The 16,876-nt window shown below is 45.8% G+C and overlaps 1 protein-coding gene across 1 annotated transcript; it reads right to left on the reverse strand.

The window, feature by feature from the left end:
- Window positions 1-5,080: 5,080 nt before the first annotated feature.
- LOC311314339 (uncharacterized protein) lies at window positions 5,081-15,295 on the reverse strand (the record flags this gene model as incomplete). Its single annotated transcript, XM_084444676.1, has 12 exons — window positions 15,004-15,295; window positions 14,211-14,329; window positions 14,033-14,114; window positions 13,715-13,786; window positions 13,107-13,289; window positions 12,928-13,017; window positions 12,687-12,798; window positions 12,506-12,577; window positions 12,178-12,392; window positions 11,926-12,085; window positions 11,734-11,837; window positions 5,081-5,092 (listed from the first exon to the last, which is right to left on the reverse strand). The coding sequence occupies exons 7-12, from the start codon at window positions 12,712-12,714 to the stop codon at window positions 5,081-5,083; spliced, it is 591 nt and encodes a 196-aa protein (XP_084300802.1). The 5' UTR covers window positions 12,715-12,798; window positions 12,928-13,017; window positions 13,107-13,289; window positions 13,715-13,786; window positions 14,033-14,114; window positions 14,211-14,329; window positions 15,004-15,295.
- Window positions 15,296-16,876: the final 1,581 nt, after the last annotated feature.

The raw sequence follows: 16,876 nt of genomic DNA on the forward strand, positions 1-16,876 counted from the left end.
CAGCCCTATAGTCCCAGCTGCATCTAACAAGCTAAGTAGGCTGGCAGCCACAGGCAGGAAGGAGTCAATCAAACCAATCAAGGCAATAAACCTATCAGAAAAAAGGAAAATAAACAGCAAGCATGGGAGTACATGCGCAGAAACTATTCACATGATTCACATATTGTGCATACACACACACACACACACACACACATCATTCACATATAACTGAAAAATATATAGGACTATACACATGTGATCAGTAGGACAACAGTCTATGACAAATCCCTAGAGGATAGCGCGGCTGTGAGCTAAGGTCCTAGGGAGAAAGGGAGAAGGAGAGACCATTAGCCTATGAGAAGCATGAAAAGGACAACTCCTCATTAGGTCAACTCCTCATGCAGTCTTCATATAAAAAATCAATTTGCACTCAGATTTTAAGAAGTTTTAGATCAATGTCACCCCCCTACATGTTTCACAGATGTGTTGGATTGCACAGAATGAGAGTGTGGATGCAGGATGATTGGCTTTGTGGAAATGTCTAGCAACAGGAGATCTTCATTCCTTCATTCTGTCATTCCTACGTATAGCACTTTTGTGTTCAATAATGCGTTTTGATAGGTCTTGTGGTTTTACCTATGTATTGCAATCCACATGGGCATGACAGGAGATAAATCACTCCAACAAGATGTACATGTAATGAATTGTCTGATATCATCGGTTCTAGAGGTCACATGACTGGCAAGGCAAGGCAAGGCAAGGCAAGGCAAGGCAAGGCAAGGCAAGGCAAGGCAAGGCAAGGCAAGGCAAGGCAAGGCAAGGCAAGGCAAGGCAAGGCAAGGCAAGGCAAGGCAAGGCAAGTTTATTTATATAGCACATTTCAGCCACAGGGCAATTCAAGGTGCTTTACATGAGACATTAAAAGCATTAAAACAAAAAGCAAGACATTATAGACATTTAAAACAAAAGGCAGGACAAATTAAAAGCATTAAAACAAAAAGCAAGTCATTATAGACATTTAAACAAAAAGCAGGACAAATAGAATACAGTAATAAAAGTTACAGTGCAGTATACGGAAAAAAGCCAGTCATCCCGTCCAAACGCCTCTGAGCAGAAACAGATGGGACAGTAGTATCTGCCCGTACGAGGAAGTCTCTCACATTTTTATGTATTTATTATTTTAGATAGGACACCCCAATGTTTTCTAATGACGTTCTTCATGTCTTTACTGAGAGGAGAGTAAGCAGTAGCACAGACACATGAATACTTTCTAGTGGAAGCCTGATTCCTAGCTCTGCTGACATCCATGTGACAAACTTTCTCCAGAGCTGTATCAAGCCAGCTGGTGGGGTAGGCCCTCTAACGAACGTTCACATACATTTTCTGAGCCTCAAGTTCAAAATCCGCCCTGGTAGTACAGATACGTTTAAGTCCTTTTTTCAAGGAGGTGGAATGAGAGCCGTCCACAGGAACACGGATATTCATGAAAACAGACTTTTGGTCACTGAAAACTGATCTTTTTGAGGACGCCTTCCAAGGTGGAGATCTGTTCGAACTGTGGTTTAAGTGGACTCGTGGGGAAGGGTAAAACAGAGTTTTCGGGTCTCCTTTGCGCGCCGTTCTCTATTGCTCATGCGCCAGGAACAGGCTGAGCAGAACTATTATAGCAGGCTATTATACAGGTCTCTTTATATTTGGTCCATGTTGCTGGGCTTAATGCATTAGAAATCAACCAGGCTTTACTGCACCACTACACCGCGGAGAGGAGGCGAATAAATATACTGCGGCAAATAGTTTTAATTCCACCTCTCGTAAAGTAGGACTACACCGCAAACGTGGCTTCTGGACCAGGCCCGGAGGAAATAGCGCTTCTGGACCAGGCCCGGCAGAACTAGTGCTTCTGGACCAGGCCCGGCAGAACTAGTGCTTCTGGACCAGGCCCGGCAGAACTAGTGTTTCTGGACCAGGCCCAGCAGAACTAGTGCTTCTGGACCAGGCCCGGCAGAACTAGTGCTTCTGGACCAGGCCCGGCAGAACTAGCGCTTCTGGACCAGGCCCGGCAGAACTAGTGTTTCTGGACCAGGCCCAGCAGAACTAGTGCTTCTGGACCAGGCCCGGCAGAACTAGCGCTTCTGGACCAGCCCCGGCAGAACTAGTGTTTCTGGACCGGGCAGAACTAGTGCTTCTGGACCAGGCCTGGCAGAACTAGCGCTTCTGGACCAGGCCCGGCAGAACTAGCGGATGGTGGGACAATTTCCAGAGTGGCTCTGTAATTGCTGAAGAATGGCAGGAACATTTTAGGATGTCAAGAGCATCACTCTGAAGCCTTTTCAACTCTGTCCTTTTCCTTGTTGTGGACAGTGATATTTTCTAAAATACTGTTGGTGTGGATAAAGTTGTTTGTTTTTTTAACTGGAGGGGAGTAAAATAAATCTCCATGTTGGTGTGGATGTGGCCTGAGAGAGAGGTGTTCTTAAAACAAAGACCACAGAACTGTATCACCTGCCTCCATTAAGTGATATACTGAGAGAGAGAGAGAGAGAGAGAGAGAGAGAGAGAGAGAGGTGTTCTTAAAACAAAGATCACAGAACTGTATCACCTGCCTCCATTAACATCAGATCGCTCTCTCACAAATCCAGTTCATACTGATATTACATCCATAGTCATTCCATCTATTCACAGGATCTGAATATGCAGGGACGATCGTAGCACAGTCCTGCTCCCCCCATTTACCACCACCATTATTAGGCTGACGGCTGTACCTGCCTCCATCATCTTGCCAGTACCTACAGGGTTAAATAACAACACACAACCAGACAGTCACACACTGAGGGAGGTACCAGTACCTACAGGGTTAAACAACAACACACAACCAGACAGTCACACACTGAGGGAGGTACCAGTACCTACAGGGTTAAACAACAACACACAACCAGACAGTCACACACTGAGGGAGGTGGGATCATGACAACAACAGGTGGTTCCTAGCAGAGCCATGAACATGAAGAGTTGTGTCAATGAAAAGCACTGGAGAATCACATATCTATAATAGCATGTCCCAAAAGATCACATATCTATAATAGCATGTCCCAAAATATCACATATCTATAATAGCATGTCCCAAAAGATCACATACCTATAATAGCATGTCCCAAAATATCACATATCTATAATAGCATGTCCCAAAAGATCACATATTTATAATAGCATGTCCCAAAAGATCACATATTTATAATAGCATGTCCCAAAATATCACATATTTATAATAGTCATGTCCCAAAAGGTCACATAATAGCATGTCCCAAAAGATCATATATTTATAATAGTAATGTCCCAAAAGGTGACATTACCAGGTAACTAAAAAAAACATTTGACTTCTCATTGGTACTAACTTTTTCATGTCCAGCATATGGCTCTGGTTTCTACAGCTTGTTGTTTTGTTATGAATCTAGAGCCTGAAGAAGGAGTAGTTTTCTCTTACGCTGTGGTCAGTGGTGTTCCGTCCACCCAGGTCCAGATCCCCTCTACATCTCTGTCAGTCAGACCGATCCACACTTCCTCGTTGAAGGTAAAGAGAAATACCTGCCATGGCCAGAGATTTAAAAAAAAAGATTTAAAAAAAAGATTATTGTTTATACAATGCATGGTTATAGCTTTGAGGTTTGGCCCCTCCCTCTCTCTCCTCTCTCTTTCCCTCTCCCTCCCTCTCTCCCATTCTCTCTCTCTACCTCTCTCTCTCTTCCTCTGTCCCACTCTCCATGTTTACATCCCTCTGTTGCTGTCTCTCTTTCTTACTCCCTCTCTCTCTCTCTCTCTCTCTCTCTCTCTCTCTCTCTCTCTCACCTGTTCCTCTCTGCTGTTTATGATCACCAGGTGTGCTCCTCTCCTTATACAGTCCTGTCTGCTCTCCTCCCAGGTTTTCTTCTCAGTGGAGACGTAGTAACATCTGCAGCCAAACCTCTCCCATCCGTCTCGACACTGATTTTTCTCTGTTTGATAAAACAACACAGGTCACTTACAGAACAGTTTTCCATTTCACATCTCTGTTATTATTAGTCTTCATTAGAACGGTAACAGCTGCAGCCAAACCTCTTCTATCCATCTATCAAGTTAGATCATCGGTCGGGAACAGAAGCCACTCAGCAGCATCCATAAGAGGCAGACAGTAGAGAAGACCTCACAAATAGCTGAAGACACCACACACACCCTCCACACCTGCTACAACCTCATGTCCAATTACCATCAACCTGCCCAGCGACTGGGGATGAAAATGAGCTTTTATGCAAATCTGGTACATTCACCTAGAGTTTATGTGCACTTTCCTTTTTTAACCCCCCCAACACACACAAATACACACACAATATACAGCAGGCCCGTAGCCAGGGGGGGGATTGGGTGGATTGAACGAACCCCCTCTCACGATCAAAGGTCCGAATTTAAGACCAAAGGTCCCCCTCCCCCCGTCAACAACTTGCCGAGCGGCGGGATCTTCTGGAAAAATGCGTTAAGGTCCGCTTATTGATAAAAACAACCCCCCCTTCCACAAGGCTGGCTACCGGCCTGTACAGAACACATACATACACACACGCACACACACACACACACACACACACACACACACACACACACACATACACACACACACACACACACACACAGGGGCGTGGTGGCCATCTGTAGGTTCTGGAGAATCAAAGAACGGCCGCGGGTGAACTGGCCTGGCCCGCGGTAAACGCCCCCAGCACGTCCCTGCACACACACACACACACACACACACACACACACACGCACACACACACACACACACACACACACACACATACATACAGCTGTTTGACTGTGTAGAAGCCAGAACACAACCCACCATCTGTCCCTCAGCAAATATGGGATATGGGATATGAACCAGTGACCTTTCGGTTTCTGTCCCTCTTCTCTGGCTGCCTTGCGTACCTATCTTCCTCACAGCACCAAATACACACATGAAATGAGACTGGAGATCAGAATGAACAATTGAACCTACCACAAAGTCTATTCTGAAGGTCATCTCTCTCTCTCATCAGGGTGTTTATAGTCGTCTCTAACTGGTCTCTCTCTCTGGTCAGGTCCTCAGCTGAAACAAAAGAGAAGTTGGGGTTAGTAGAGGATGTGGTTGGAGGGTCTCAAGGTGTGAAAGTAAACCTTCTCACAGTCTAACAACATGAAACAATGTCATTTACTTTCTTTTTGAACAAACATTATTGTCATGAAATTGAACTTGAAGAGATGTGTTAACATGAAGTAAAGAGAAAAAAGAACGCTGCCTTGGCTCCAGGAATGTTTCAGAAGGAGAGGAGCTCATTGCGAGGTCGGGGTTAGTGTCCAAAGAAGAGCAGACATGCTCAAAAACTCCAAGGCGCTCAATCTCCCGTTAAATATTAAAACGCCTTCATTGTTGAGCTATTCCATGCAGGTCATAATATTATATCATATTATCATAATATTCTATAATCAGGTAACCCCTGATGAAGGCAATTGATGTTGAAGCGTTGGGTGTAGCCACATTATGGCACAGCCCCAACAATAAACACTAGTTGAGACAATGCTGTGACCAGGGTTTGGATCAAATCCAGCTCAATTCAATCAATGTAGAATTTTAACTGCAATAAAAACCCTGTAATAAACTTAGTTTCAAATGATTCTAAATAGATTGATGATAGAGGAGGACTTTTTTGCATTTTCCATAGTTTGATTTGAACTTCCTTCCTGAATTGAAGCTCTGTTGAGCCCAACCCTGGCTGTGAAACATCATCCTTCTGTCTGGGATCATAATGATTAGAAATCACTAGACTCACAGAGGACGAGACGGAGAGAGATGTTCAGAGTGGCTTGTAGGACACACAGCAGCCCAAAGCTAAAGAAAACCAGCCTGAAGAGTCTTAATCCTGTGGGACAAATACACACGCACACACACACACACACACACACACACACACACACACACACACACACACACACACACACACACACACACAGAGGTGTTTGAAATGATTTGTTTCTCTTGGCATAAGGATTGGAGGTGGGCCAAAGCAGCTTGTATGATCTGTCCTACCTGACTTTGGGGTCTCCTCTGGGGTCCTGGTTTGAACATCCTTGGTTGGATCATCAGAGAGGTTTATATCCTCCACCTCCATCTCTCCATGACCTCTGAACACCGCCATCCCTACCAGCTCTACTGTAGAATAGATACCAGCTCTACTAGCTACTGTGGAATAGATACCACCTCTACTGGCTACTGTAGAATATATATCAACTCTACTGGCTACTGTAGAATAGATACCAGCTCTACTGGCTACTGTAGAATAGATATCAGCTCTACTGGTTACTGTAGAATAGATATCAGCTCTACTGGTTACTGTGGAATAGATATCAGCTCTTAAAGAGAGTGTGGAACGGTGACTCCTCCTTCTTTTCGTTGGTGTTGTTTCCTGTCATGTCTCATGATCTTTCGTGATCTCTAAGGCTCTTAACCACAGGGAGGTTGAGAACACCATGCTAGAGTTTGGGGTTGAGCTGAACGTTTCTGTCTTACCATCGTTTGTCATTTCTCAACATGTGGTAGATTATAAACTTTCAAGAATTAAAATATATTATTGGTACAGAATAGATCAAGAATTAAAAACAAATAAATAGGTATATGTAGTGCATACAACACAGGTTGAGGTTTGTTCCTCAGCGCCAGACTCGTACGCCGCACAGGATACCAAGCCCCACCTGTGCACCGATGAGCGGAAGCGTCCGACACCGGACTCGGATCACGTAGTCTGGAGGTGTTTGCCTCCCACTCCGCACGCCAGGTGTGGTCCGCCCATCCTGCCTCACTGATGTTGAGATCTCTGCATTACTGCAGGAGATCCCATGCGGCACAAAAGGATGTCTGGACTTGAGACGCCGGGGAGGCTCCGCTGTTGCAGTGAGCCTGTCGTGGAGCAGGTGGTTAGGCCCCGCGGCCCGGCAGGCGAGACGTGCTGTGGTTCCTGGGTGGCGGCCAGCGGGCTGGACGCCTGCAAGGATGGGAAGGTTGTCCACTGGGCATCCTGGCAGGCACCCTGTCACGATGCGCAAGGCTTCATTGATAGGCAGGTCGATGAGGCGGGTGTTGTGAATGAATTTCAAGTCTCAACAAAGTGTTCCGTTTTCCCCCTAATCTGTTATTCTAAACTTTGTAGTTCGTTCTCATTGATCAGTCTGTTAGAACTACAAATCCCTCCCTGTGTGACATCACTTCCCTGTCTTCCCCCTGAAACTGTCTTCCCCCTGAAACTGTCACTTCCTCTTTCACTGTATAAACCAACGACCCCTCCTCACGTTCTTCACTCTTGCCTGGAATCACTTCCGGTGCGAGGGTCCGACTCTGCAGACTCGTAACATAGAATAAACTATTGTACTTTGTTTAAAACCAGCTTGAGCGACCACTCAGCGTGTTCTTTGACGATCTAACTAAAATAAGGATAAAAATCCTTTCACAGTGTGAGCGCTGCCACACCAAACCGGTGCACATTATTCACTAGTCGAGTAGACCAGGGCTAGGTCTGACGAGGGTGTATTTGCGCCGGTGCCCCAGCCTGATCGGACCAGTGGCCTCATCAATGCCACACAAGCTGTTAATTATAATTATACAAATATAATTAACACCAGCGCAAGGTCGTCTGCGTAGGCATACTTCCTGGAGACTGATCGGCAGGTCGTGTTGGAATATTGAAGTTGGTCCGGCAGGATCCCAAGGATGTGTGGAGGATTGTGCAATCATTGCTTAATGGTTTGAGGTTGGACCTGCAGGTCGTAAGTGTAGATGTTATAAAGGAGGGGGGTCAGGACAGATCCCTGGTGGACGCCGTTCTTAAGGCGTCGCAACCTGCTTCGCTGTCCGCTACCGGTGGTGAGGGTGAAGCTGCAGTTTCAGACAAGCTCCATAATCATGCTGACCATGTGCCAGTCCAGCAGCAGGAGGAGCAGCTTGCAGGTGAGGCCGCAGTGCCATACGGTGTCGTAGGCAGCCCTCAGGTTGAGACAGCTCCGGCCTTGTTTTTAGCTGAAAAGCTGTCCTCGATGTCTTGAGTCATTAAGGTGACTTGATCTATTGTACGGTCGATCTCTCACGTCAGAACCCGGCCTGCTCCTGTGGGAGCAGCGGGTCGATGATTGGTTCGACGTGGCCGTAGATGATGTAAAATAGGTGAAGCTTTGTAAGAAATGACTACAAATTATGAGACTATAAATACAGTAACTATATAAATCTATCCAATGTAAAGTGACAGGTGACATACAGGGGCAGGTGTGCGTGTGTGTGTGTGTGTGAGAGAGAGAGAGAGATAATACACAATAGATAATGATAGACTATTAGTTCAAAAATTTTAGGAAATAAATTGATTAACCTCTCTGACTTTCAACTCCAAGAGGAGCACAAACTTTCCCCTCCAATGGTGTGAGATCAGAGATAACCTGAAGAAGGAGAGGAATGAAGGAAGGATGGAGGAGAGGAATGAAGTAAGGATACATGTGACATGGAGAGGGTCGACGTCGGAACCGCGTAGTCTGACTACGGGGGTTCCACAAGGGTCTGTCCTGGGTCCTCTCCTGTTTTCCCTCTACACTACATCTCTGGGCTCTGTCATTCGCTCGCATGGCTTCTCCTATCACTATGCCGATGACACCCAACTGGTTCTGTCATTTCCCCCTTCTGATACAGAAGTGGAGACACGCATAGCTGGGTGCTTGGCTGACATTTCGGAGTGGATGACGACACATCACCTCAAGCTCAATCTGGACAAGACTGAGCTGCTGTTCCTCCCGGGGAAGGGCTGTCCGCACCGGGACCTGGCCATCACCATTGAAGACACAGTGGTGACCCCGACTCGGACTGCGAGGAATCTGGGTGTGACCCTGGATGACCAACTGTCATTTTCCTCACGTCACATCCGTCACACGTTCCTGCAGATTCATGCTCTACAACATCAGGAGGATTCGCCCTTTCCTCACTAATGAAACGGCGCAGGTACTCATCCAGGCCCTGGTCATCTCCCGCCTGGACTACTGCAACTCCCTCCTCGCGGGGGCACCGGCGTCAGCCATTAAACCTCTGGAACTTGTCCAGAAAGCTGCTGCTCGCCTGGTGTTCAACCACCCCAAATTCTCCCACACAACTTCCCTCCTCCGTTCCCTACACTGGCTCCCTGTAGCGGCTCGCATCCAGTTTAAAACTCTGGCGCTAACCTACAGGGCAATGAAAGGAACAGCCCCCTCCTACCTCCAGGCCATGGTCAAACCCTACATCCCCTCCCGACCACTACGCTCTGCTACCTCAGGGCGACTGGTTGCCCCGTCACTCCGAGGCTCCTGCGGTCGATCGACACGGTCACGGCTCTTCTCTGTCCTGGCCCCGCAGTGGTGGAATGAGCTGCCCACTGATGTCAGGACAGCAGAGTCGCTGCCCATCTTTCGTCACAGGCTCAAAACTCATCTCTTCAAGAAGTACTACAACAATCCTCCCACCTAAGCACTTATTATATTGCACTGTACTTTAGATTGTGATTCTTGCACTTTGCCTTCAGCACTAGACTATGCTCTTAGTCACTTGTTTGTTTTAGAAAGAAGATGCACTTGTGAGTTCTGGCAAGTAGTAGTACATTGGCTCTTCCTACGTTAAATGCAATTATTGTTAGTCGCTTTGGATAAAAGCGTCTGCTAAATGACTGTAATGTAATGTAATGTAATGTAATGTAATGTAATCTGAGAGAATTGGAATGAGGCCTGCACCTTAACCTATGCAACTTCCATAGGTTAATGTACCCTGCATAGGTTAATGTAACCTCTATACTGTGGGTTAATGTACCCTCCTTAGGCTAATTTCACTTCATTAGGTTAAAAGAAGCAATTGTGTGCTGTGTACTGTGTTTGTGCATGTGAGCAAGTGTGTACGTCACGTGTGTGTGTGTGTGTGTGTGTGTGTGTGTGTGTGTGTGTGTGTGTGTGTGTGTGCGTGTGTGTGTTGGTATTGTTTCCTGTCATGTCTCAGTGATCTCTGAGGCCCTTAACCACAGGGAGGCTGAGAACAGCGTTTTAGAGTTTGGGGTTGAGCTGAACGTCTTTTTCTTTCTCAGCATGAGTCATTTCTCAACATGTGGTGATAATTTAAGCAACTGACCACGAGAGGCAGTGGGTTACAGGGGATTTTACCACAGCTACGGGGCGTTCCCACTGAGCAAAGACACGTCTAAAAGACGTCTTTTAGACGTCTTTTTTTGTCTTTTTCGGACGTCCAAAGACATCCAACAGATGTTGGAAGACAGCCAGAATTAATGTTTTTTTTTAATGTTCAGATATTGGACCCGTTTTGCACGTCCACGGACGTCTTAGAGGGGTCCAAGCCAGACGTTTGAATATTGAGGGGTCCAGCAGACGTACAAATGGGGTTCTGGACCGACGGACGTTATTAAGACATGATCTGAACGTCTCCCTGACGTTGCGTGTTTGCTGGGTTGTTAGGCCCGACGCGATAGCTGAGGGCCTAAAACCCCCGTAGCTGTTGTAAAATCCCCTGTAACCCACTGCCTCGAGTAGTCAATTGCTTTTCACAACGGTTACTATATATATTCACAAAAAACACTCAGTAGTAACCCTACTAACACACGCAGGTTGCGCGAACGTTCGACATACGGCCGCTATATAGGTGACGATTCGTCTGCGCCGCGTGCGGAAATTACGCGGCCATTTACGGAAACGCGAGATCTGCCGTTTCGTAGACGCTACGTAAGAACGACACGTCATTCCGAAGTTGCGGCCGTGTGCAAAGAACGCACGTGATCACGTGGGCAGGAACCTCCGTCATAAACTCACCTGGCTGACACTAGATTTACAGGTATTTATATGACTTGGTCTGCACGTCTTTTTCGCACGGTGCAAATACGGTGCGGCCGCGTGCAAAAAACGTGGGCAGGAACCTCCGTCATAAACTCACCTGGCTGACACTAGATTTACAGGTATTTATATGACTTGGTCTGCACGTCTTTTTCGCACGGTGCAAATATGGTCACTTACTGACCACTGGCTACATTTAGCATTTGCAGTACCACTGGCTATATTTAGCATTTACCAGTTCAAAAACGAATTAATGCTATATGGGGATATAGCAGCAAGCATTATGATACAAACCAATATAAGACTGAACACCATTAACAGTTTAGAACATTTTATTACACAAAGTACATTACAAATTAAAAGTATACATATTTACAAGGATGAGGTTTACGGTCTGTCACATTACGCATAGCCAGAAAAGCAAAAAAAAGCATGTACAAGCTCTGGCTAGCAACCCATTATCTGACAATTGCAAAAGTTCTAAAAACAAAAATGAAACAGTGCGCATTCTGTGGCAGGCAGACCGGGAACAGACCGTTGTATCCCACAAAAAAAGGTTAAAATTTACAAAATCTATTTACAAAAAAGGCATCCATCCTGGCAGGCTGGAAAGGCAGGTTTAGGGAGACGAGCTGGGGGTCACCCACATCTGAATCGAGGGTCTGGGCAGAAGAGGTCATCCTCATCTGAATACTCCACTGTGGTCAGGGCTGGAGCTGCGGTCAGGGGCTGGGCTGGGGAGGTCAGCTGGGCTGGAGCAGATGCCTAAGGACATAATGAAATGGCTGTAAAAGCAAGTCGCATACGTTCATTGGAAGCGTGCCATGTCACTGGATACGAGAAAATTAACTGCCTGACATCACATACCTTTTTGCATCGAGCAGGGGCATGTTTCAGCATCTCCTGCAGCTGGGCAGACACCTCCGTCACAGTGGTGCTTGGCTTACAGGCCATAACTGCACCTTTTAACCAAAAAGGGAATGGTTTCAATGCACATGGCATGAAGCAAAGACAATGTATTATTTTGCGAAAATATGAACAATCCCTTACGTAATATGACATTGTAGAGGGTCATATTCTTCAGAGGCTTCTTCCCCCTCTTCCCATGGACGCTGTAGACACACCACACTCTGTGTATGGCAATGGCTGACAGCACCCGCCGGACCACATCTGGCAGATCTTTGCCGCCAATGGAACTCAGATATCGTGTCTGCAAAACATAAAGACAATCATTTACTTTTACATTTCCTTAACACTTCCCTGCAAAAATAAGGAACAAAGTTCTGCCCTGAAGTTACTCACCATCTTCCTTTGATGATCCTTGTCCTTCAGCTGCTCCTCCAAGACCAGCAGCTCCTCCTCCGTTTTAGCAGGGTGCAGGTCATCCAGTACTGCTCCCCCATAGCTGTCTGCAGACTCGCCGGACAGTCTCTGCTCCAGCCTCATCATTGTCTGTGCCATCTCCCTCAGACTCTGCATGACGCTGGAGAACTGCTGACACATCATCCTCTGGAAGTCTGGATATTAAACACAGATGTGGCTATAAGTAATTGTACGGTCCCATAATGGATATTCAGCTCAAAGTATATCCCTACATGCAGCATGAAGTAGTTCACAAAATTCAGCATACCAGCATCTGCAGAGCTTGATGGCAACACAGCTGGAGCTGTTGGTCTCACAGGCGATGGCATCAGAGAACTACCTGAAAACCAGAGGATAAAGGGATGAGCAGGAAACTATGGTGCTGGCGGCGTAGTGATTCTGGCATAAGGGGAAGAATCAACTCGACATGAGACATGTCAGACCCTGACCTGGTCTGGGTGCTAATCGCTGATGCATGCTGCTCGTGCCTGGACGTCTGAAGGGCTGAAGGGCCTGGGCTCACAGCGCCTTGGCTCAAAGGACCCGGGCGATGAACATCTACTGCCGAGTAGTGAGATGTGAGATGAGCGAATTAGTGAACAGAGTACATGAGTCTTCCGAAAGTCCTGAGTTAACTGTAAGTGTGCAAATATGCATAGACATTTCACCAACACAAACATGCATGGATACCTGCATTGAAAACTGGCAGAGCAGGCCTTCCGGCTCTGGCACCTGGCATAGCTGGTCTGGTCTGAGTTCTGCCGACCGGCTGCCTGGGCACTGGAACATATAGTAGAGGTAAATTAGCTCAGATTAGTCAACTCAAGTAGTACTCTTTTGGGACTGTTGAATGCACTTTATTATATTACCTTCGTCACTGGAGTCATAGCGTGTGTTGCGCTGTCTCTCCCTTGTGTCTTGGGAGTTAATCCATTGATGACTGCTGCTCAAACACCTTCGCCAAGGCACTGGCTACTTCATAATGCTCTGTGTGTTCCTCAGCAGAGACAGAGGTTGTCATGGCTCCTCTTGATGTGCTTGTGGAGGTAGATCTGGGAGGTATAGGAGAATGGGCACTCAGAGCAGGAGAACACCCAAGTCTTGCACAACTCTAACATCACAGCTAGGAGAGCGAATGAGAGAGACCATTAAAAAGGATTATCTCACCTGTAGTACAAGTTCAAATATAGAGTGATTATACGTCATTGTAAATGAGAGCTTACTCTCAATTGATTCACGAGGTTAAATAAAGATTGAATGAATATGTAGCTAGTGGGGGGTTCCAACCACACAACTGTGGAGAGAGAATGAGACACTTGGTTCCCTCCTCTACTGGTGTTCATGGCCATGGCCAAACACCTGGAATACTCCACCCCTGATTTAAAGGCATAAAAGTGGGGAACACATTCTTGAGACGGTTCCTAAAACTGGAGGGGAAAAAAACGGGAAAATGATCTTCCCTCTCCTCATCACTCACTTCTGCATGGGGCTGAGCTCTACCCTGTCATCAGTGGCAATACATGGGATAGCGGCTCAGCACACAGGAGAACTGCACAGAGAGGAAGGAGGAGAGAGAAAACCAACAACAAAAAAGGCAAGAAGGGTTAATAACTGAGCGAATCTTGCAAGTTTGCACTACAGGGAAGCAATTGCTCAATTTCCCTGATATTGTGGCATCACTGGCGTCAGTGATGCGTCTTATGAATCTCACATGTCTACCGCTAACATTTAACTCAATATCAATATTCCCATTTGTTTATCCCGTCTATGGAAACGTATGTGCATTTGTACTTACGTGTGCCTGCCTTTATTGATGATCAGGTGTTTCTCCACCTCAGGGCTGGCCAGACAGAACCATCAGAGACCATTGGGCTGAGCTGAGGAGAGAGCGACATGTTAGAGTGTATGTGTGCATATGGATATGGTGCTCTTCTGTTAATACTCATGAGGGCATTCAACTGAACAAGACTCACAGAGCCTGTGGTGCTGTCCCAGGACTGCCCCTGGCCACGCCTGGCCCCGTCTTAGCGCCTCTTCCTGCCCCGCTCACCTGCTTCTTGCTCAGTTCAAACAAGAACTGGGAGGTTGGCAACTGAGAGCATGGGAGGGGAGAGAGGGAGGGAGAGAGAGAGAGAAAGTGGGTGGGTGACCCTCTCGTTGGCTGACATGCACACTCCACAGGACCACGTGCCAAAAGCCAAGATGGCTGCTATAACAATCCTGCTAGCTAGCCTAGCTCCGTTGTTGGGGCTTCTTGTATTCTGTTAACGTTAAAATCGGAAAAATGAATGCCTAAAAACAAACACATACTAACGGTGTCGTGGGTTAATGCGAAATCAATGAGTAAGCTAATTATCACATTTTATTCCAAGCGATGAAACAGTACGAACGTGCAGGAGCTCGCGCGAGCCTGTAATTAGGAAACAATGGCCCACAACAACACTTCATAAAAGTTATAGTGTACACAACTGAAATATTCTCACGTTGCCAAGCCAACATTATAATTTAAGCTACAATTACACAAAAGCGAACGTTTTAACAATAATTGCGAGAGTAATTTTACGTAGGCTACTTAGCTAGCCATGTACAGAAAAAGGCTAATCACGTTAGCTGGCTAGCTAGTTAGCTAACATTGGAAAGCATCTGCATATAGATAATCATTACAATAGGGTAGCTTGCACATAACGTTGGTGTTTTATCTGGGACGATACCAAAATACATAGTATGTATACATACTAATGTATACATTGAAATTGAGATACTTACAAGATCTGTGTTGTCGCGGGCGTGTTGGTCTTTCTCAATCGCTTCTGTTCAGAACGGAACCCGTTCTCGTTCTTCTTCTCCTTCGCTGGGTTTAGTGGCGGATGTGCATACAGCCACCTACTGGCACAGAGTGTGTAACTTCACCTAACAAAGTAGCCCAATGCCTTGCATTCTACGTTCACTGCTCAGCGTTCATTGCTCACATTTAGGTTGCAAAATTAGGACTTTATTTATAGGCATATTTTTTATCATTATTTTTATTAGGCCTAGACTGCAAATCTTTAGTGTTAATATTAACTGTAAATGAGAAATTACACACAAAACAGACATGCAGGATTTCTCCTCATTATTACAATTCTGTAACTGTATGACTTCAAAATTTATTTTAAAACCTAAGTAATTTACAAATTTTCTGACCCACTGTGACACATTTCCAATAAAGTCAGATTGGGACTGTGATCTAACCACATTGTCACGTTATTTAATTACATCGTAGTTACGGATTTAAGCAGCAGTGGCGGCTACGTTCCCTTACAGTGTACTTGAGGACGGCTATTTTGGTTATTTTGCGACTGAAAAGGCAAGTGTCAGCTAGGTGTCAGCTAGGTCCGCTGCTGGTGACGTCGCAAAGTTACCACAATTACACCAATGTGTCCCGTCAGTTTTACGTACTGTGTTAGTAGGGAATGGTGCGTTCGTTTATAACTGGGAGGTGGCAAATTGCGACTTGCTACTAGAAATCATTAAATAAAACACCTCATGAACTCGCACTTCCTCGTCGCAAATTCGGATATGTTTCTCAGCCCCCAGTTCCCGGCTGATGTCAATATCATATCATCATCATATCATTCGCTATAGCTCGAATGCACTCAGGTCGGAGGTAGGTATTTTGCCACTTGCGACTTGCCACCTCCGACCACAAAAGAACGCACCATAACATTAAATCATTTATTTACTGATCATTCTTATCATTTTAGTATTTACAAAATCTTCCGTGATAGGCTATAGTCCTGAATTAAATGGTTGCCAGGCAACATAGGCTATCTCGCCTATTTGGGTAGGCCTTGTTCATATAAACCATAAGGCATAATTCGGGTGGTTCACGTTTATTTGAATATTTCCAGCCATGGTGCAGTTATTAAAACAGCTCTCCAGAGCACTCGTTTTTGCTGGTAGGGGAAGTGTTGGAGTCGGACTGATGAGTGCGTTTTTGTAATAGGATACGAAAAAGGCGAGGTTGCTGCGAGTGGTTGCTACGCAAAGCATAGTAGCCTACCGCTTGATTTTATCAATGGCCTCGTCAATGAGATTGACGGCGCATTAATACTAATTATTATGCAGTCGCAGCCGTGGGTTACAGAGTATTTTACCACGGCTGCTAGCCAATCAGAATCAAGTATCCAAACTCTCCGTTGTAGAAAATACAAGTTAAACACAGTAGCTGCAGTAGCTAGAGCTGTGTGAGCACTCTTGTTTTCATATGAATATACATGTGTATAATGTAAAGCTGTGCATAACTGTGCAGGTATACATGTGTGATACACTTGTTTTTGCATGCTTGTGCATTTGTGTAGCCTATAATGTAAAGTGTTGCATGCCTGCAGGTATGAAACGTGTGTGTACATCTTGTGTATGTGCTTCAGGCCAGGTGCAGGATAAAACAATGTAAATCTATGAATGGAAAAGGATCCACACACTTGTGGCATGTTGTGTCATAGAAATTGTTATCATCAGCCTTGTCCCAGTTTCACTCTACCTCCCTCAACCTTTCACATGCAAACCTCCTGGCTGTGCTCACCTCATTTATAACAGGATGACATCTCTGTTATGCTAGATAGATTGACACGGACACATGCTTCAAACTCACAGCATA

The sequence above is a fragment of the Borostomias antarcticus genome, assembly GCF_949987555.1.
Source record: "Borostomias antarcticus genome assembly, chromosome: 10".
In the NCBI taxonomy this organism is placed as follows: domain Eukaryota; kingdom Metazoa; phylum Chordata; class Actinopteri; order Stomiiformes; family Stomiidae; genus Borostomias; species Borostomias antarcticus.